Here is a 22,408-nt window from a genome sequence, read left to right as displayed (position 1 = left end):
AGGCTCTGCTTTCCATCCAAATCTTTTCACAAGTAATTAGCGGGTGCAAACTTCTGTCAGAAGTTAATATTTTTCCATAGTCCTCAAACCAAAGTAGGTAACAGAACATTAGGTCTGGCATTTCTAATTACAACTCTAATTATATAAAACCTTTTTGCCCAAAACAGCAAGAAACATTTCCTACTGCTTAATGGCAGTAGAGCTCTCACCAATCAACATTCTGGTACAGTATTTATCTATGTAAAAGTCAATTGCTGCACACTACCCACTGCCAACTGTTACCCGCATGTAGCTTGAGTGGCAAAATCCATCAAACAGTGTATGATCCTTCCAGCTTTCTTTAAAATTCTGCCTCAGCATGGTGCTATTCATTTTTTAATAAGTATGTTATCAACAATAAACTAATATCAGTAGCAGCAGGGCATCTCTGCTGCAAGCCAGAGAGTTCCATTGCTCTTTATACTAGCACGTAGAGTCATAGACTTATTTAGGTGGTAAAAGACCCATAAGATCGAGTCCAACCATAAATCTAACTCTGTCAAGTCCACCACTAAGCCATGTTCCTAAGCAACACATTTACATGTCTTTTAAATACCTCCAGGGATGGTGACTCACCACTTCCTTGGGCAGCCTGTTCTAATGTTTGAAAACCCTTTCGGTGAAGAAATTTTTCCTAATATCCTATCTAAACTGTCCCTGGCACAACTTGAGGCCATTTTCTCTTGTCTTGTCTCTTGTTACTTGGTTAAAGAGACTCATCCCCAGCTCTGCAACCTCCTTTCAGGTAGCTGTAGAGGGCGATGAGGTCTCCCCTCAGCCTCCTCTTCTCCAGACTAAACAACCCCAGATCCCTCAGTCACTCCTCATCAGACCTGTGCTCTAGACCTTTCACCAGCTTCATTGTCCTTCTCTGAACATGCTCCAGCACCTTAATGTCTTCCCTGTAGTAAGGAGCTTAAAACTGAACACAGTATTTGAGGTGTGGCCTCACCAGTGCTGAGTACAGGGGAACAATCAACTTCCCTCATCCTGCTGGCCACACTATTTCTTATGCCAGCCAGGATGCTCTTGGCCTTCTTGGCCACCTGGGCACACTGCTGGCTCCTGTTCAGACAGCTGTCGACCAACACCACCAAGTCCTTTCCCACCAGGCAGCTTTCCAGCCACTCTTCCCCAAGACTGTAGCGGGGTTGTTGTGAACCAAGTTCAGGACCCAGTACTGAGCCTTGTTGAATCTCATACGACTGACCTCAGCCCATCAATCCAGCCTGTCCAGATCCCTCTATAAAGCCTCCCTACCCTCAAGCAGATCAACACTTCCCCCCAACTTGGTGTCATCTGCAAACTTACTGAGAGTGCCCTCAATTCCCTCATCCAGATCATTGATAAAGCTATTAAACAGAACTGGCTCCAGTACTGAGGCCTGGGGAAGAGCACCAATGCAACCCGCTCAGTTCAATATCACTTTATTGCTATTTCGGCATCTTATAGCCTGAGAGGCCACTGGCAGCTCATACTGCTCATAGCTAAATGCTATATAGTGCTACTCCCCAGTACAAAATCTTTCACGCAGAAGAAAGAAAGAGGAAGAGAATAAAGCTAAACAAATACCCAGAACACAAAGCTAGGCTGCCTTAAGAGGGAATAGCTTGCACTGTATGGGCAGGAGGGGGAGCAGAGGAGATGTCTCATGATGCACTCTTCTCTGCATTGTATTTTGCCTTCCCTAACTACCTGAAGTATGTAGCCCTACAGGACAGAAAGACATTGGCAAACAGCATCATAACCAGAATTTCCTCAACTTCTTCTTTAATCAGACATAAAAGAATTCTGAGTTCATATAAGTAAAAGACAAAAAGAGAAGGCAAACTTTTCCCAGCAAAAGACAGCTTTCTGCCTTTGGGAAACGCTAAACAGCTGGTCAGGAAAGAAACGTATCTTCTCAGCACAACAGACTCTGTAGCAACTAGCACATGTGGGTGACAATTTTATACTCTTAATGCACAGTCTTTGGATGTATGTAAACTGCATCAAGCTCATGCTACCTCTGTTGTGAGCATAAAAACAGAAGACCATACTTTTGCCTAGTGGTTGCACCAGCCTGTAATATTGGTCAGGTATAGACCAAACAAATTCTTGTACTGGAGCAGAAGTGTCACTAATACTGTATTTACTATACACAGGCATCCCAGCTAAAGATTCAGAGGAAATCTTCCCATCTGCTACTGCAGAGTTTATGCTCAAATTCTGAAACACAGTTTAAACAGCAAAATTTGACCAAGAGGTAATTTTTTAAATATATTTAAGTGCCTGTCTCTCATTGCTGCCTTAAAAAAGTCTACAGTGAACAGTGTAAATTTGGCTTTACCCATATACAGGCAATTTTGCTTCCTGTGCTTATATGACATCAGATCTGTGGGCACATTTCCAGTGGTATGCCTGTAATTTCCAGCTGTATTCCCAGAGGCTGAGTACTGTAGAAAGGCTTCTGATAAAAAATGCTGATAAAATGGAAAAGATTCCATTTCAGTTGTGCTGTAGCACTTCTACATCAAACATCCTTCCATGGGCTAAGAACAGATCTTCAGCCTCTGTTGGGAATAACAAAAGTATAGCCCCAAGTTTTTGTCTTACCAGCATAAATCTTTGTGTCTGAGCCACTAAAATTCTTCAGAGGTTGCAGAAGTGTTTTGGATGTTCCTTTGTTTGAGAAAACACAGAGGAAGGGAAGAATTACACATTTTCTTTTTCTTCTTGTTGCTTGAGATTAGTGGTCAGGATGCTATATATGCTGCCTAGTGAAATGCTGGGGTTTCAACCCCAAGCCCCAAATTAAGGTTGACATATGGGTGATTCCCACAGCCCTTCCCAAAGGTGGGGTGAGTTTACCTTTAAGCTTCCCTCCAGGGTGCAGCCGGCCTTGCAGGGAGAGCCATTGGGTAAATGAGCCCCAGGTGTCTGCATTAAGTAACCAAAGGTCAGGTGTCCCACTTGGGGATAAAAGCTGGGACTACTTGTTTGTCTGTGACGTGGATGTATTTTGTAAGGTTTCTTGGTGGGGAGTGATTTTTTGCCTCCCTGGAACTGGGCTTCAGTCAGGTCTGGCTTTTGTAAATGTGGACTGTGTAGAGATTCAGTATGTGGCTTCCTTGGTCTTATGTATTTGGCTTGTTGACTCACTTGTTTCCTGTCCCTTCTATGGGAAACTGCATTTCATGGTTTATTCCACCCATTGCTGGTCATGTGGTGTCACTGTTGGGGTCAGTGGGAATGATGTTGATCATGTATAATCTGACTTGTTTATACGCCCAGTGCTCACACATGTACTGACCCTTTTGTATCAAATACAATTTGGTTGTTGGTTCATCTTTATGCTGGTTGTGTCCTTTATGCTAGGCCTGATAATTGGCAAAACACCTAGTCAATTAAGAAAATTGACAAATAGGGTCAGCAAGTACATCCAGCTAAGCTATAAGGTCACCGATGGAGAACCACACTCAGAACAGCAGTGAGAGAAACCCTTTGAGGAAGGAACCTAGCAGCTCTATTCCCAGAAGACAGAAAGGCAATCTGCCACAGGGATGGCTGACCAATATGCTAATTGTATCATTTCTTACCCAGATCTCAAATATGATCTTTTAAATAGACATCTGCCTTGAATAATAGGCTGAAGCTTGTTTCTTTCTTGAAGTTTTTAGGATCTCATCACAATTCCTCACTTGCTTTAGTCATACGCACAAGATGTCAAAGGCATGGACATGATTAACAGAAAACAGCTGTCCCTTTTAGTTGGTTAAATCATTCTTCCTCTTCACCTTTAAATCTTTCATTCATTTAAAAAATAATAATTATGCTTTGCTCTTGTTCTTATGACTTTTGCTCCTCCAGCCTGCAGGGGAATCAGCCCCAAGGGGGTGACTGCTTCCAGGGAACACCACCCAGGGTGGGTTTGCCTCTGGGTCCTGTGAGAGCATGTGAACCCTGCAGGGCTCTGCCATTCAGGAAAGCAGCCCCTATTGTGTGCCTCGCTTTGGGATGTGTTTGCTGTTACAATCCCCAAATGATGACAATAGATTCCTTCTATAAACTGATTTCTTGCATTCTAGTTTTGCAGAGGAAATCAAAATACAAATTCACGTATCCTGTAAGTTGTGCTTCTTACGTAAGAACCATCCTTTCCAATGTTGGTTGCCCTAGGTGTCAGCACATACCTAATCCTCTCTGCTCCAGGGTCTTTCAACTATTTTTACCATTTATGTGATGTCTCTGTGTGGTGTTGTTTTCCCCATCCACGGGAGGTTGAAAGCTCTGCTGCAGCCTGCAAGGCAGGATGGAACTCTGTGGGGGTAAGAATGTATATTTAGCCATCAAGTAGCAGTTGTTCAGGAGTCACTCTGTCATGTGCAGAGGGCCAGGTTTAAGGGCAGTATAAACAGAAATGGCACTGAATGCATCTATTTAAGGGTGATTACTCCACTCACATAAGCCTCCAGCCACCAGCACCAGCTAAAGCAAACATTTGACTTGTGAGCTAGGAGAGAAGCAGAACAGAGCCCCTTCTTTCCTCAGGATGTGGCTTCTTTGCAGGCTGGTGTGTTTGTGTGTATCAGGTGTTTGCATCAAGAATGCATTATGGCAGACTCCAAGGGTCACATGGCTGGTCTCACCCTGAATTTACCCCACAAAACGTCTATAGGGTGCCTGCATGTTCGGCGTACCAGGCACTGTAAAACCAAATACTGAGCCACCTTGTTTGAAAATCTGGTAAGCCAAGGGTCTGTAGATACTTAAATGTTAGCTGCTGATCTTTAGAGGATTCATACGGACAGACCTATACCTGGGAGGAGAATCTTCTTCCCTCTCCTAGCTCACAAGTTAAATGATCCTTTTCCACATTGCTTTGTTTCAAAAAAAGAAAGGTTCAATAAATAAGGGATCGAGAAGTCAGATAAAGAAAATGAGAAAACCTTACACATCTAGGAAATTCTCAGTTTTCACCTTCTTCTCTTCACCAGCTCTCTGTTTTGATCTGGCACTCACTGAATTAAATGGTTCTTAGCACAGGTCTCCTTTCCTGCCAAATCCTGTCATCAGTCACTTCAGAGTAAAGAACCAGATCATTCTGAAATCCAATCCTGAAATAAATATAGTGGTGTGAGAAACATCACTTTTTTTTTTTTTTTTTTTTCCTATCTTTACACAAAAGTGCAGAAACTACATTTTTAAATGAGATTTCTTTTCTGCTCTCTCTGCCATGTTCTCTTGTAAGGCCAGTAAAGAGAATAAAAAAAAAAAAAGCAACAAGAACTGGGGAAAATGACATTATAGTAGGAATCTTTCCACATACACATGCAGTTGTATGGTTAGTTCAGGGGGTATAAACTCATCCACTCAGCTAGACATTATGAATCTCCATTGTCAGCTCCATGTGCAGACACAAGACAGATTCAGACTTGCTGCTGGGACACCTATAACTTTTTCAACATCAGGTGAACATGTATGTTTTCTTTGGATGCACACAGATCTACAAGGAGTTTCCTGTTTCCACAGGGAACTAACCTCCCAGTGCTGGGGTCTTGTAGCTAGTTCCAATTGATTCCAGGTCCAGGACTTAACTGGACTAAGTCCAAAAAAATCAAGTGCTTCCCTTTAAAAGTTTTCAGATATTTTACAAATCACTTCTTAAATTTACAAATTTAAGCTTTTTCCATGATTTTCTGAGTATGAAGAATATGCTTCCAGGAGTTTTTTCAGGACAGAGGGTAAAGAATGGAGGGGTTGCCTAGGATTTGTTTTCCCCTCCAGAGAGAACATACATTCCCACAAACAGCAAGAAAATTTGTCTCCAGATATTGCAAGATTTACAATCAAATCCTGCAAATTGGGAATATGGTATGACCAGTTACAGCAGACAGTTATTTGGCTCCTGCTGCTTTTCAGGACTCTTTCCAGTGGCCATCGACTGGCCCACTTCCCAAAATACACAATTGTCAACTCTCTACTGGGTCATTGTCTTTGACAGAGCCCCTTTAGCTCTGTTCTGGGCCAGCTTGTACTGCTTCTGTGGAGAGTCACTTCTCTGACAGCTTTCTTGCTTGCTCAGCAACCTGTCCACTTTATTGTCACCAGACTCCTACCCAGTTCATAATCTAGGGCAGCCGAGACCTCAGGCATTTCTGCTATCTCTAGGCTTGAAATCATCTGCTGATACTGACTTTCTGCAATAATGCATTGTATCTTTGCTGCTTCCCTAGGCTTACTGCCTGGGTGGGGGAACCACAGCTCTGCAGCTTGGGTTTAGGGTGCAGAACTGAAACAACAGCACGCAGAGCTTCAGCCCTCTTGGGTTCAGAAAGCACTGGGCAAATGCAGTGGTGGGTGATTTCCTGTATGCAAGACTTTGAGGCAAACCAAATCCTGATTATTTGCAAAAATAGGCCTATCGGGCACTCTTTACTTAAGGCCCATTTCTTGGTGTCCAAAGCATAGATGCAGTTGCCATTGATGTGTGCCACTGAGCTTCTGGGATACAAGGGCCAGGAGGAGGGCCATCTTATCACCTTTTTCTTTTTTCTCAGTGCCTGTTTTCTCTCTTGAGGGATGCTACTACCTTTAAGTGAAAAAAATGGACATTTTCTCTGGGCGGTCGATCTGTTAATTTTTCCATTACTTCTGATCCTTTCTGGCAATTTTCCCTCCATTTTCCTTGGCACTCTCCTGACACAGCAAGCTTCTTGCTCCTCGGCTGGCTGCCACATTACTTCATGGCCAGCTCCATTTGTCACCTGCTATGGCATTTATAGAAAAACATGTACTGAACCAAGCAAATGTATTGGCTCAAGTGAAGAGGAGGATGTGAGAGACCAGAGGAGTGAAGCTCCTGTGCCCCTTCAAAAAAGGGAAAGAAAACAAAACAAAAAAAAGCTAAGTATCCTTTTATTTAATAGCTTTGTATGGAACTAAAAATAGAAATTCATGTCCATTCTTTTCTCTTTCAACATAAGTATTTTCACAGAAACTTCTACTTTTTGGTTACTCCATTTTGAGATTTTATTATTTATTTCTCTTAGTTTCACTCATTCAATATTTTATTATTGTCTTAATTTCATCAACAGAGTGAAGAAGAACAAACATATTGCATGCAGAGGAAGCAAAGATGATTCCACCAAATAGGAAACTCACTTCTGAAGGAACCAGCCTCCCTCTGTCTCCTGATATCAGTATATTCAGAGCTGTGGTCACACTCCAAACAATTGGATAAATTTTCTCTTTTTTTCCTCTTTTATCTTTGTTATATTTATAATCAAGTCTTGATGATGAAATTGAGGTCAGATTGTGGCCCCTGGCCTGCACTGCCAGGACTCTCCATGGAGGAGAGAAGGCTGTTCTGTGGTCACCTTTCTTGTAACTATTACTGAGTTTTGGGTTGGGTATTTCTTTCGGGAAATCAGTCAGTGCCAGGCAGGTATCTTCAAGGGTTCTAAAGACTAAGCAAGCCACTTTACATCCCACACACAACATTTCAACCAAGCAAAAGTAAACCAAGAAAAATTAACTGAAGGGATTTCCATATTTTTAGTCTTAAATATGAGCAATGCCCTGTTATGTTCACATAAGGTTTCTTTTTGTGGCTGCTTTAGAAATATTCCAAGGAACAACAGTTCTTTGTTTTATGAGTGTTCTGTGAACCCAACAGAAACTATTGGGTTTAACCTTCGAGCGGTGCTACGGAGCCACATTTCTTCCTTTGTTTATTTCTCTAAGAGTAAAATGGACTTATATTTGGGATTCTATAAAGAGATCTTTAACAGGGCTTAATATTTTTCCAGCATGCATTATCTTTGGTGGCACCCTTGAGTTAAGGAAATCTGTAGCCTGAGGCTTGTGATCTCATCGTTGTAAGGTGCAGGCTGTAAAGCAGAGATCCTGCAGCAGAGGTAGAATGACATGCAAAAAAAATTAACTTAGCCATTCTTGCAGTGGAAGGCCCGCAGGAAAGAAACAGTCTGCAGGGGTATGAAAAAGACAGCAAATATTAGAAATAGAATGGAAAATATTATCTGCATAAAGTAATGCTGGGATGTGAAGTGCACTGTATAATAGGAAATAATGTTAAGTATAAATAATCTTTTTCCACCTTCGTTTTGAGTCTGTATGTGGGTGAAATGAGGAAATTTTTAATGGGAAAAGGTTTAATGAAGAAAACAGAGTGAAGTGGACATACACTCTTCACTACATGAAGGAGCACATCAGGTATGCTGCTCTGAGTTTTATGCCATGACCCTGACTTTGCTGCATTACCTAAGTACCCGGTAAATCCCTTCTCCCTATGAGCAACTAAGGATGCTGCTGTTCCTACTGAAAACAGCCAGTTTGAAAAGAATGGACAAAATCAGAAGAAAAAGTCAGTTCATTTAAGGGTAGAAATTGGAATGGCAAGTGGCTGAAATAGGAAGGATTTAGACAGTTTGCTGAGCAAAATTATTTCCTCTCATTTTCTTATCTGTTAAAGCCAACATTCACTGTGACAGGAAACATGGAGTGGTGACAGGGCTAAGAGAAAAGGCAATAAAAGCCTCAATTCCTACCAAAAGAAAATTGAATTTTTGTTACTGTAACTAGTTAAATTTCTGCTATATTCAACCACATACATGCTGTGGATGTTCATATACTTTTCAATATGTTATTTATGTTCCTTGGAGAAAGCAAATGTTGTTTTCCTTTCAGATAACATTAGAGCAGTTATATATGTCCTTTGTCAGTATTACTTGTGTAGGAGAAAAAACAGATGGTTCCTTCATACTGAAAAAGGCAAGTACTACATTCTGAGCTTTAGGATGATACCCACAGGCTTGAGTAACAAAATAATCCTGAAGGAAATTATTGTAAATTGAACTATGCTGATTCCAAGAGAGAGAGAAGCTTAAGTGGAAACTTAATGATAATTTCAGGGTCTGGATCCTGTTAGTTCTTTTGTTGATTGCCTTTCCTAATATTGTTCAACTTTTTCCATGTTATTAGCTAGAAGTCCAGAAACTGACATTTTAATCAATTCTACTAGACACTAAACATCATTTTAAAATAGCTGAATCATTTGTAGTATCAGCTATTGGATTTGCAGGAGATACGGCTGTCAACATGACGACCCATACCCAGTAGTGATGCAAACCTTACTATCCAAAAAACTGACACTGAATAGAAGCTTCTTTCACCCTGGCAAAGTTCCCAATGTACCTAATGTTCCTAAGATAATGAAATGTTATTACCCTTACAGTTTAGCAGCATATATGAAACAACTAAGGGATCTTCAATCTGGTTTAGACTCTTTCTCATCACACTGACATTATCGTTAACTTTAGTTACTAAGTTTTTCCTACTATTAGAGAGACATTAAAAAAAATTAGACCACTTCAGTTGTCTTTACATTCTGGGGATACTTTCTTTAAAATAGAGCAGATGCTTATTGATGACAAATATGAAGAAGCCCATACTTTTATGAAGAGATACTGCCATTATAACTCTTCTGACCAGCTCCAAAAACCTAAAAAGAAATATATTTCAGACAGTTGTATACAGCAAAGAGTTGGGCAGGATGTATTTCTTCAACATATTCTATTCTACAAATAGAAAAAGGAGAAAAATCCTTATTTCAGACTTGTCCATATAATGTATCCACTCTCTAAAGTGGCATGGATCTAATTCTGCCAGCTGGTGATACTTGTCTTTCCACTATACCAAATCTATACAGAGTTCATTCAGGACTGTGTTTTTTGCCAAGAGGTAAGAGTCTTTCAAAACCACTTTCATTCAATTTCTACAGGTTCTGTCACAGAACCTGTAGAAATTGAATTCTTCATCACAGAGAACCTGGTTTTGAAAGTTATTTACTTTTTAGTCCTGTATGATATCATTTGCTTCTAGACACTTGAAAAAGACAAAAGACTACACTAGATTAAGGGGAGAAATGAGGAAATGCAATGAAAACACGACCATGTTTGTCCTCCAGGTGTCTACAGTTTTAAACTGACTTATAAGTAACATTTTTATAGTAGCAGACACGGTTACTCATTCAGGAAGAAAGCCATCTATTGACAATAAAAGCAAAGCACTTCACTAAACCAGGCCCTGGGCTGCTCAGGACACTCAGGTAAACATTTTTGCAGGTTATAGCTGAGCTGAGCTTTCTGGATGCCTAGAAATGATCTGTCATCTTCATAGCACTCAACATGGATGATCTTAAGTAGCTGCAGAGAATCTATCAACTTCGGCAGATTGAATTTCCCCTTTCAGGAAAGCCAGTATTCTCTTCACATCTCGCTGTGCTCAGGTTTTAAATAACACAAATCCTTTTGCCTCCCATTGCACGTGTTTGTTTATGCTGAGTCTGTATTTTATGAAATACAAAAGCTTTTCTTAGGTAGAAAACATGAAGAAACTAAACTGAATGAAAGGTAGTTTTTCTTTTCTGTAGATACTAATTTGAAAGTTAAGGTCAGTTGGACTGTGGTCATGATCGGTGTATGTGTTTGCCTCAAGGACTCGTGCATTGCTTATTGTGGCACCTGATATTATCAAAAGCAAAAGTGAATAATATCCTTGCAAATAAGGTTAGCTAGAACTAATTAATTACTTGTTTGGTTCGGTGAAAATCACAGTCTTTCTTTCCCCAAACCGAGTTTATAGCCATGATCCAAGCTAGTGTATTGCATGTCATGGGGTTTTGCAAGCCACCGATGTGGCCTGTGTCAGGTGAAGCTGATACCTCATTCTTACCTAATAATTTTCATCTGCAGATCACATTTGAAATTGATTTCTAAGGACTATGCTTGAGGCTTACATGGCTATTTCTTACATAAATTCTGATTTTTATGTTGCAAATCATTGTTCTATTACAATGCATTTAAATGTCCTTCAAGCTGCCAAAGCCTAAATATGCTGGCAAAGATTGGTATCAGTATATCTGAAAATACAGAGATTCTTTATCATGATATGCATTCCTGATGTCAGGGAAGGGAAGAAAATAAACTAGAAAGGGTGTGTGGTTGCACAGAATTTACTCTTTATGTTAATAAGTATTAACTCTGTAAGGAGTCAGCCCCTGACCCTCTCAGAGACCTGTCTCAAAGAGACTGCAAATGTGTGCCATAAGAGTCCAGCAGCCATTACTGGTTTCAGTTCCAGAATATCAAAAGGAAAGAGCGATGATTTCTTCTCCCATGGGGAATTTGGAAATCTGTATCTTAATGATGCTTTATACCACTTATTAAGGAGGTCATTCCTTCTTAAGGTTTTTTGTTAATAGTGTGTGATAACAGCAGAAGTGTGTTTGTAATGGACTATCCAAGTCTGCTACCAGCAACAGATCTCTTTCTGATTCAGTGCACTAACCTTATATTTTTTTCTGGGGTTCTCTAACAATGATAAAATCAGAGATATCACCTTATTTTTTAAAAATCAAATAATTTGATAATGTGGTAGCCTGAATCCTTCAAGACTCAATTTGATGATATATTAGTCTGCATGTCCCAGACTCTGACTTGCAATGCTAGCCTCCTTTTTGCTGCTCATTAATCTCATTAATAATTTTCTCACTTTTCTAAGTCTTTGCATTAATGATTTCTATTGAGCTTACTTCCACTGAGACAGGAATGGATGAAGGCAACCCAGCATTTTGGACACAGACATCTTCCTCTCCCCACCCAATTTGTGCCATCCTGTTTATATCTGCTGAGCAATAAAAGCAGAATACTCTGAAGTAGCATGCTCCCAAGTAGATCAGCTTTCAGATCCAGTAAAAAATGTGTGTATATACATATATACAAATGTGTGTAAAATTCATATGCATACATGATCTAGCACATGATTCAAATTAAACAATTTAATTTAAAAAATAAACCTTTCAATCTGCTCTGGAAATCAGGAAGACATAGAAGGGCTCAGGGGTCCATTTTTTTACCATCTGCCTTAGGTTTGGAAAGCTACTTATAACATCAACTAATTAAGATCTACAGATCTCAGAAGAGAAAGTAACTATTATTAAACACACAGTCATTCAGAAGCACCCATGCCTACCTTTAGCAACAGACCAGAAGCTGAATAAATTACTTACCGATAATACATATCAAGTAAACTTTGTTCTCTTTTCAGGAATGGATTTTCATTTCTGCAAGTGGTGTGCTCATTCACAGACAGTCACCAAGAAACTGGATGCTTGAAAGATGACAAGAATAAATACAGACAGACAATCATAGACAGGTGTGCCACAGATTCACAGGGATTCATTACCAGAACGGATATTAGAAACCACAGATAGTCCGTTATGTTTCTCTAGAAACCAATATAACGCCATCCAAAATCACAATTCATCTGAGTCACTATGATATTATGAAGAGAGGGTGAGGTTCACAATCAGCTGAAACCAACCTGACGCCCTGGCAGTCTAGCTCTTCCTCTGTGCTTACAAAGTTAAATCTCAATGCAAGCCATCACTCTGATCCAGCTGGAAACTCAAAGCAGACTGGCTCTCTGATCCAGTGCCTGTTTGCTGCAACGAGTTGTTGCTGCTGTAAACTGGTTTTGCTGAGGGGTTTTTTTCAGTTCCTGATCTGGCTGACCACAGCTGCTTAGGGAGTAAGATCATGGAGAAAATGATGGGAAGAAGGAAGGGAGTGGGAATCTATCCCTTATGTTGGCAGACAAGATTTAGTCATCTTACACCAATTATGAGACCAGAGACTAAACCACCTGCTGTAAAGGAGTGTAGGTACAACTCTAAACATCAGAGAGTTCTTAATGACTTCCAGAAATGCCTTAACCTGTCCTACCTGAAAAAAGGAAAATGCAGAGTAAACTACAGCATTAAGGAAAGGCATGAAAACTTTGCAAAACTGCCAATCTACATAACATATAAGAATAAAAACATTTATTCAAAAAGTCAATGAACAAGAAACAGGTGTATTCTCTTCCTTAGAAGAATGCCCAGGACTCTTTTCTGTGACAATAAGCAAGAGTCCTCCACTTCAGTATTAGCCACAGGGCCTACAGATTTAGAAAGCATAGTTTAATGAGAATCTAATGTCCATTTTATTAATTCCTAACCCCTTCTAATCTACAGTATTCTCCTAACTCCTCTACAAAAGAATCAAAGGCTACTACCATTTAATTAAGTTATAAATCTAATCCTCTTCCTAGTCTCCATAAAGAGCTAAAGAAAACCTGTTTGCTGGAGATAATACAATATGTTCTCATCATATGTCAGAGTGCTTCCTGTCTGTTAAAATGATAATGAATTCTTTACAGGTGCAGAATGAGTTTAAATATATTATACTATAAATATAACATATATATTATATATAGTAAATATATTAAACGAAACCACCACCCCCCCAACCATTAAAAGTGACAGATTCACTCTAGAATAAACCTATATACTAAGTGAATACTTTGCCTCATTTTTCAGCTAGGTTAACTGTATTAGAAACAGGGGAAAGGGAAGGTGACTAGTAGGAAAAAAAAATCTGGAAATGGCAGATGGAAGTGTGAAAAATGGAAGACTGAAAATGGAAGCTGTGTAAATCCTCACCTGTGAGAAAACTAAATTCAAGCCCTGAATGCTCTCATGGTGTGGGGGCACATAATCTGTCTTACAGTAGCCTGAAAAAATTGGTACATAGCAAGGAATTTCAATATATCTACTGAGTTGACAGAGAGAGGGAAGGCAATGTGTATTAAAAGTAGTAATATTTTAAACTGTATTTATGAAACGGCAGAAAGAAGGAAAGAAGGATTTATCTGCCCACTTACAAACCTGTCAGTAAGATCCTGGTAGTATGGAAGGCTTCAGAAAAAAAAAATTTCAAAGCACTAACCAAGAATGAAAATGGGAAACAGGATAAGATGCTGAGAAGACATGCCAAAGATAGATCATACCACCCTAAACTGGTATCTCTTTTTGAAATAATAATTTTCTAGACAAACTATGCAGTAGATCTCATCTGCTCTGACTTCAGTGAAGCATTTCACACTGTTGCTTATGTGAAATCATTAGCTAAATTAAAGAGAATTAGGAGGAAAAATACGCTATTAACCAGCAAATAAGGAACAGACAAGTTGGGCGGGGAGGGGATGTATATGGCTTCAGGGAGGTAATTAGTGGAGTTTTTCAAGGATCTGACATGGAACTAACCTTACCAAATGGCATTTATTATCAGATTTAAGAATACTGTACATTTGTGCCGATACAATTTTCAGAAGTCACTAAGGGTGTGGCTAAACAAGAAGTTTTTCCCAGGTTAGTAGTGTTCCTTTGAAAGTTGGCCTCCAAGTTGGCCTCGTGTACTGCAATTCACTTCATGTCAAAGAGCAATCTCATAGCACACACTGGATTCCTGTCAGAGGAAAAGAAATTGGAAGATGTCCTCCATATATATGTGTATATATACAAAACATGTTCCAGTCCAACTGGCCCAGTTCAGTCCAAACAGCCCAGGCAGAAACTAGTCAAGCAAACCCTCTGAAATGTAATCAGTATGGACAATGGCTCCATGGCACCAAGCACAAAACTACTCCTGTTGAGCTGCACTGACTGTCCATATAGCCTAAGTAGGTAAGTATTATCAATATGAAAGAGATCGGAAGGATAACTGAATTGTCTTAATGGGCTGGAGTGGAATGGAATTTAATATTAAAAGTGAAAAAAAACATGTAATTAGAGGCCAAAACAAATACTGTATTGCCTACACAGTAGGAACCTATTCTGAGAACTTAAAAATCTAAGAGCTAAACCAGTAGTATACTGAATCACAGGGTAACTGAGCAACTAGAGTGATGATTTCTTTAAAAATATGAAAAACAAGCCCTCAGAAATATCAATGTATTTACAACAGATATCAGGTTATCCCTGTCACATTTTTTCAGTAGGAGAGCAGTTGGCTGTTGCAATGAAATTAAAGTGCTGATAAGAATTTCCAGCAGATAAGGGAAGTATATTTATTGGCAACTCATAATTAATCTGCAGTAGTTTGCAAAAGCAATATTAGTAAATTAAAGAGCTTAGTGGGGTTCAGAAATGGATGTTTCTGTGAATGTCATCCTGAATAATTACACTATCTGGAATAAAACCACAACAATGGTTTTATGATTCTTCCTATGGAAAATTCACAGTGATTGTAAATTACTCTTTAAAACATTATCTACCTGAATTAGAACCAAGACAACAGATTAGACATACAGAATTTCGTGTAATACAGGGGGTTCTTATATTTCAATTTCAACAAACTATTCTAAAATAAAACTATTGTAACTATCAGATTTCCATTCTTTACGAGACTCAGGATTGTAATTGTGCCAATTGTCATTCAGACAAGTAATACTATTAAAAACTGGGCTTTATTGAATGTGTAAAATGCTCCAACAAGGTTAGTTTGAAATACTGAGTCCTAAAATACAAAACAACCTAATATTGCCATACATGAGGCACTGATGAAAGAGTTAATAAATGTGACCTTAAACATGTGATAGCTGTGATAACTGCAATTAATTTGTCCCCGAGTTTAATTTGAAAAGGTTTAAACAAAGGGCATGAACTTGCCCTTGAGTAGCTAAATCATACTAATTGAAGCACTCTTACCTTATAATAGACCATTTATTCCATTTGCATTCTCATATATACATGCACACAGTCTTGCTAAAAGATTTCTACTTGCTCATCATAATGCCGTATTTGGTAGGAAAATTAACAAAGATAGTGCTGGGAAGATGAAGGCAGAAGTTCCTGAAAAAGGGTCAGAAAAAGACTCATAGAAAGAAATAAATCAAAAGCGTAAGACTAAAGCAATCTGGGAACTCTACAAGCTGCTTGAGAAGCTCTTCAGAGAGAAAACTGCTGCTCTAAGTTAAAACTTTTTCTCAAATTTCACTTAGCAGAAATGAAAGGAGTATTAATGTTGTATTATAAGGATAAGTAAAGCCAGCTCTAGATCTGAGAAAGGCACTCTGATACAGTTGCAAAAAAATTACTTAGCTGTCTAATATATGAGGGGGAACAGATGTAGATGCCTACCTCCAAAACTAGCAGTCTCAAAAATTCAGCTCCAGTTAGAACATTAAATTCCGCTTTCTTGCAAAACCAGAGTGGTGGCGCCAACTCGCCTTTCCATCCCTTACGCACAAAACCCATGATGGCAGAGCAGCCACCAGGACAGGTAACACCATGCCTTCCCACCCATGAAGCCCTGTGCAACTGGGCAGCTGGAGCATTTGCCAGTCCCCCCTGCTGAATATTGTGTGGCTCTGCGTGGAAGGGTTATCTTCACTGGCTCACAGGGAGAGTAAACTGGGCTCCCCAGGGGAGCAGTTAAAAAAATCAGCCTGGCAAGAATCCAGTCCCTGTTTCAAGGATTTTATTCAGTGACATTTCATGTAAGATACAGAAGCAATCCCAGAAGAGACTGTAACCCAGCATTTCTGCTCTACCACCGCAGTGTCAGGCTCTTTATTTCCCGATAAAACTGACCCAGTAAATGAGCAGAGTGAAACAGCGTTGCCCAGGAGGGAGAAACAGTCCTTAACATCAGCCTAATCCATAGGTAGTGATTAAGATGCTTAACTGAGAGGTAGAAAAGGTATTTTTTTAACTGTCTTAGGCAGAGGACGGAGCAAACTCATCGCTTGCACCATGTAAGTTACTTCTTTTTTAAGTTATTACATATAAAGGATGCAGTACCATAACTTTTTCTCTTGCTAGATGTAAGGTTCAGCTTCTTATTCCATGAAAAGGCTTGTGGTGTAGCTATACAATTATTTTCTCTGGTGACAAAACTAGTTTAAAACTTCCTGTCTTTGGCTTTTTTCACCTGCAGCTGTGGGGCTGCACAGAGCATCAGTAACAGAAATTTAAAAAAAAAAAAAAAAGTCTGTGAGCTGGATTAGCAACATATTGATTATATTTATGCCCTCTAGATACAATTTAAGATATGCTCTTCTCTTCACCAATTCCTTACTTGCCAACTGTATATGGCTCTCATTTTGGCCACTGTAAGGTTCCTAACTCTCCTCATGTATTGCAAAGGGTTCAGACATCTTTGCCTTACTGCAGTTTCTGATTTCCATATATGAAGATGAGTGTTTGGGCCTTCTGAACATCTACAAGTTTTCCTGACTTGCGCCTCAGTTGGAACTACCAACAGAACATGGAAGGACGCAAGGTCCTACATTATCCTTAAAGGAGGGGATCCTTCCCCTCTACATGGCACTGGAGAGGCCACAACTGGAGTGCTGGGTCCAGCTCTGGGCTCCCCAGTACAAGAGAGACATGGACATACTGTGAAGGGCCACAAGGGTGATGAAGGGACTGGAGCGTCTCTCTTATGAGGAAAGGCTGAGAGAGCAGGGACCAGCCAGTCTGGAGAAAAGAAGGCTCAGGTGGTATCTCATCAATGTGTATAAATACCTAAAGGGGGGTGCAGCAAAGGAGCCAGGCTCTGAAAACAGCCTTGTGCCCAGTGACAGGACAAAGAGCAATGGGGACAAACTGAAACACAGGAGGGTCCCTCTGAACATCAGGTAACACCCTTTTACTGTGACCAAGCACTGGCACAGGTCGTCCAGGGAGGTTGTGGAGTCTCCACCCTTGGGGTTATTTAGAAATGGTCTGGACACAGTTCTGGTCAACTGCTCCAGGTGGCCCCGCTTGAGCAGGGGGATTGGACCAGACAACCTCCATAGGTCCCTTTCAACCTCAACTGTCCTGCAATTACCTGAATATTTAATTTTGGGGTCATTTGGGAATATTTTTGTAGTTGGTCTGTCAACCACAGAGTTTCTTTGTATGGTGCTATTTTGATTCTTTGCTTTAAGTCAGTAGCTTTACCTTTGTCTCTCAAGTGGGTAAATTTATCCAAACTGAGTACATTTTTCAGTACCAGGTATGTTAAAATTAAAAGCTCATGCCCTGCTATACTTATAGAAGGACCACTATTAGCACATACGATAGCACCCCAAAAAACAGTCTTTTAAGCTATGATTTAATATTGTTATTAAGGAAATAAAAGCTTACATCATCCATGTCTTTAATAGTGTTTTCCATTTTTATAACAATACTTACTGCCAAACTAAAAAGAACATGATGTTCCTTTATACAAGGTTTCTTTATATTAAAACCACTTTGAACAGATTTCACATTACATGGAGAAAAAAAAATATTCAGCTTTTACCTGTGTAGGGATGTAACTGAAATCAATTAGTCACAGCCAAATATCTAGTGGCAGGCTAATACGCACAATATTATATACAATGTTATGATACCCAATTATAATTTGATATGGAAGATTTGAGATCATAGAGGAAAAACAGGTCTTACAATGGGTGTATATAGATAGACATTTTACTTTATTTCAAAAAATAGCAAAGGTCTTAAGAACACAAACCAGAAATTTATTAAAAGCTTCATAGCAAAATATTTAGCCAACTCTGTTACAATATATAGGCTTGAGGTCCTAACAGTTAACACTATGCCTCAATTCACCGAGCAAGTAATGCTCCTGATACATAAACATTGCGCAGTTGAAACATGGAGCTGAATATTTAAAAAAAAAAAAAGGGTATTTCTATCTTTGATCTTTCATAATCAAAGTAATTGAAGAACAACAACATTTTAACAGGTTTTATTATTTTTGGGAAAAGTCATTAAAAATAATTCCTGAGTATTTAGGTTAAGTGAATATATCAAAACCGACCAATTAAGACTAACAACCTGTTAGGTGAGACTTGCAGCTTGACGTGACATTCTCTAGCATGGCTATCATGGCAGGATCACGGCCTAAATACCTTAATGAAATACATGAAAACCTTCTGGTATGCACATTCAAATGGTCATTTTCTTTAGCAATAGCCTACAACTGTCAACCGTGAAGCTCGCTTTGCTGAGGAAAACATTGTTTTAAATGTCACTTCCTTTTGCAAAATCTTGTAATGCAAAATGCCACAGCTAAGCCTCCAGTGAACCATCACACCAATAATTACATGAAATATATAAATCAAAATTTAGCTAAGGGGCTTTCATACTATGTTACTGTACATATTGAATTTTATGCTTTGTATCAGTATTTTGAACAGAGATCCAGCTATTTAGCTTCTTGCTATTGTAGTGAGAGGCAATATATTCATTTTCCATTATTCTCTTCAGATGCATGTCACAATAACATCTTACTATACACCATGTTTCTAAAATCCTGTTGGCATTCATCATGTTCCTATGATTTTAATTGAATCTGTGTATTTTTATTTTAAAACTGCTGCCAATCAAAGCAGTTTAGAGAACTAATCCCAGAAGAACTTTCAGATTTCTTACTTTAGGTATGTCTTCCCAGTATTACAGGATTAAATTACAATGGATGTAGAAAGATTATTGAACAAAGCATAGTTAATAATTCACAACACTGGTATTCACCTTGACCAATTACAATGAATTCACAAAAATGTTTTTAATAGTACCCACTCTTTTCTATCCACCCACCCCAATATGTAAACAAGTTTCTCACAATGACAATGGCAAGACTGCAGTTACCGAGATGTACCATACGTGAAAGACAACACCTAGGATAAAGGCCTGGATTTGACAATTGCAGGATGTGCTCCTGCTCACTTCCCATTCCAGACTGCAAGCACCACTTTTTAGACTCTTGCAGTCATTAAATAAACAGAACTTACAGGTAAATGAAGTTTTTTTTCTAATGCAGGCTTCTGGCGTCAGATTGATGAAAAGTAACATGCGTCTATAGAACAAAAGAAATAATGACTTGGGAAAAATTGGAATCAGTCATACCAAAACTCTCTGAGCAATATATTGCAATGTAGTGCAGCTGTATGTTACTAAGACAAAAAACTCTTGGCATTACAAAGGTGAAGATCTCTGTTCACACAAGCCAATTTTAATGGGCTATTAAGCATTTGGTTAAAAACAGGCTTGTACTAGTGTCACTGAAAAGGAAACATTTGTCAAAATGTTTTTTTAAAAAATACTGTATGACATCTTCTAAATTGCAATTTAAATATTAAAATCTTGTTTCCGAAGTTCCTCGCTTCAGGTTGTTACTCAAAAACTCATCATGTTCAAAACTCAAATTATTGTGAGATCTTGATATCATAAGAAGCTTTTCCTTATTAGTAAAGTCTTTCTTGACTGCTGCTTGTGGCACAAGTAACCTATCCATTGGGTCCTCTTTGTTTTCTAGTTTCATATATCCCTTACTGTTGCTCCGATCCAGTCTGGGCCAGCTGGGGTGTTTCCTTTGTTCAGCTTGGACAGTGAGTGTAGACGGACCCCTGTCCAAGTCCAGGGACTTTGAATGTGAAGACAGAAGATGCAAAGATGTGTTGGACCCAAACTGTTTCCTGGCAGCGCCAGGGGATAAAAGCTTTCCTGTGTTTGGTCCGAGAGTCATAGAAGATTTGAACTGATCAGATGGAGTGTCCACAAATGAATTGTGTCGTGGCAGCATGGCAGCAGCCGGTCTGTAGGATTCATTGGTATCAGTGAGTGGAATGGCCAGAGAATCCATCGACAGATTTCTAGACCGACTCCTAGTGATCTCTGAGTCCTCAGTTATGTTGTCTATACTGGGCTCATCAATAACACAGTTATTCAGTTTAATTACTGGCAGTGTGAAAGCACTAATGGAAGATGATACAATGGATTTTGTTTCACACTTTATAGAGCTAGTGGTTTTGTCATCTGAAGCCTTGCTCGAGTGAGGGTAAAGTCCAAAGACTGAACCAGATTGCTCAGCCAGCAGAGGTGGCAGGAGGCTACCAGTGGTCCTATCTTCATTTAGGGTAATCTCATCTTCTTCAGCAGAACTATCCATTCGAAAATTACTCTTGAAGCCAGAGAAAGGCGCAACCGTGTTCGCAGCCAGCCGTGAAGCACACGAGCTCCCGCTGTGCCTCAGCTCTCCTTCCCCCAACAAGCCAGTGAAGGCACCACTCAGCTGCTTTTGTTCCTTGATCCGCAGGGTGTGGATGTCTATTACAGTCGAGTATATGTCTCTCATGTGTATGATTTTTGTTTCCTTGTCACGGTTTTCATGCAGAATGGCATTTGCACAAATAAAAATGAAGATTCCAATGCCCATAGTAAAGGGGCCCAGCATTTTCATTTTATCCGAGTGCACATGCTGTTCAAAGAAACGAAATAAAATGCTTCCTTCGCTTCTCAGGATCTGGGTTTCATTTACAGGTAGATTATCTTCAGATCCTAAAAGCTGCTCCTTTTGTGGCCAGTATCCAAGGATGGCCATTGCAATTCCAAAGAATGCGATAAGCACTCCCAAAACAAGAAAGAATCCTGATGGAGAATAGAGACGGATTTTGCCCCTGACAATTACTACATCTGCCCTGGGACGGCGTCTAACTGGTTTCTTCTCCTCAGAAGCTGGTGCTGTGGCAAGATTTACATGTTGCTGAGATCTGGCAGAGTCTTGCCTTTTTAAGGCAGCCAGTCCTGTTATGACTCCTCCGGTTGCTATCATAGTTTTATATTGTGCCCTGGGGAAAAAAAAAAAAAAAAAAGAAGAAACAAAAAGCAGAAATATTAATCAAAAACTGTGTCTGCAATAATAATTAGCACTTTTTCAATCTGTAGATATTTCTTGATAATCAGAATATTCATTACTTTAAAAAAGCTACTGTATCTTAATCCAGTTATGACATAGTAGCAGTTTTCAGATTCACATAATCTTAAAAATTTCTAAAAGTCTTTTATCACTATAAATATAGAAATTAAATCTTCCATCAGTGATACAGACAGTAGCAGAAAGCTAGTACTCTTAGTGGTGATATACCACGATTAAAGATGCAAATATTCAGAAGTCTTAATAGCTGATTTATCTCTGGACTGGTCTGCAGCAAAGTCACTAATGTACTATATTACCTTGTATGCATTTTAGATAATTTTAGCACTTTAGCTAGTAGTTCTTTTAAAACTTCTCTACACAAAATGAGTATGAATACAGATCATTCTACATATCCCCTTTAAGAGATCTTTCCTTACAGATTTCAGCATATATTAATACGTATTTATTCTATCATTTAAAGAAGCTTTTATTAAGCTTATTCAGATCACCTGAGTCTCAAACACCAGAATCCTTTTTGCCTTTCCTAATACGGCTGATCCTCTTTTATGCATATCTAGATCTTTTTTCTCCCCTTCTTGGTTCCTCATGGACTACGTATCAAGTAGATCAGTTTAGTTTACTAGATAAAAATCTTCATAAATTTCAAGTTCATCAATTCAAAGCTTCATCATTTAATGAGGAGATTTTTTCATTTTAGACCTACTTTCATACCTGATTGTCTATTACATAAGAAATATTAACCAGCATGAGTCTGAAAAGAGAAAGCCATGTTTGAT

The 22,408-nt window shown here is 39.2% G+C and overlaps 1 protein-coding gene across 3 annotated transcripts in view; it reads right to left on the bottom strand.

Moving 5' to 3' along the window:
* Positions 1-18,370: 18,370 nt before the first annotated feature.
* TMEM200A (transmembrane protein 200A) overlaps positions 18,371-22,408 on the bottom strand; it is a 58,838-nt gene continuing 54,800 nt past the window's right edge. For all 3 annotated transcript variants that reach the window (XM_026845905.1, XM_026845906.1, XM_026845907.1), the window contains one exon: positions 18,371-21,543. In XM_026845905.1, coding sequence (XP_026701706.1) covers positions 20,052-21,527 — 1,476 coding nt within the window. In that variant the 5' untranslated portion in view covers positions 21,528-21,543 and the 3' untranslated portion in view covers positions 18,371-20,051. The remainder of the gene's footprint in view (positions 21,544-22,408) is intronic.

Source organism: Athene cunicularia, assembly GCF_003259725.1.
Source record: "Athene cunicularia isolate RWA chromosome 3 unlocalized genomic scaffold, athCun1 chr3_part1, whole genome shotgun sequence".
Taxonomy (NCBI): Eukaryota; Metazoa; Chordata; class Aves; order Strigiformes; family Strigidae; genus Athene; species Athene cunicularia.
This window is presented reverse-complemented; position numbering and strand designations above follow the sequence as displayed.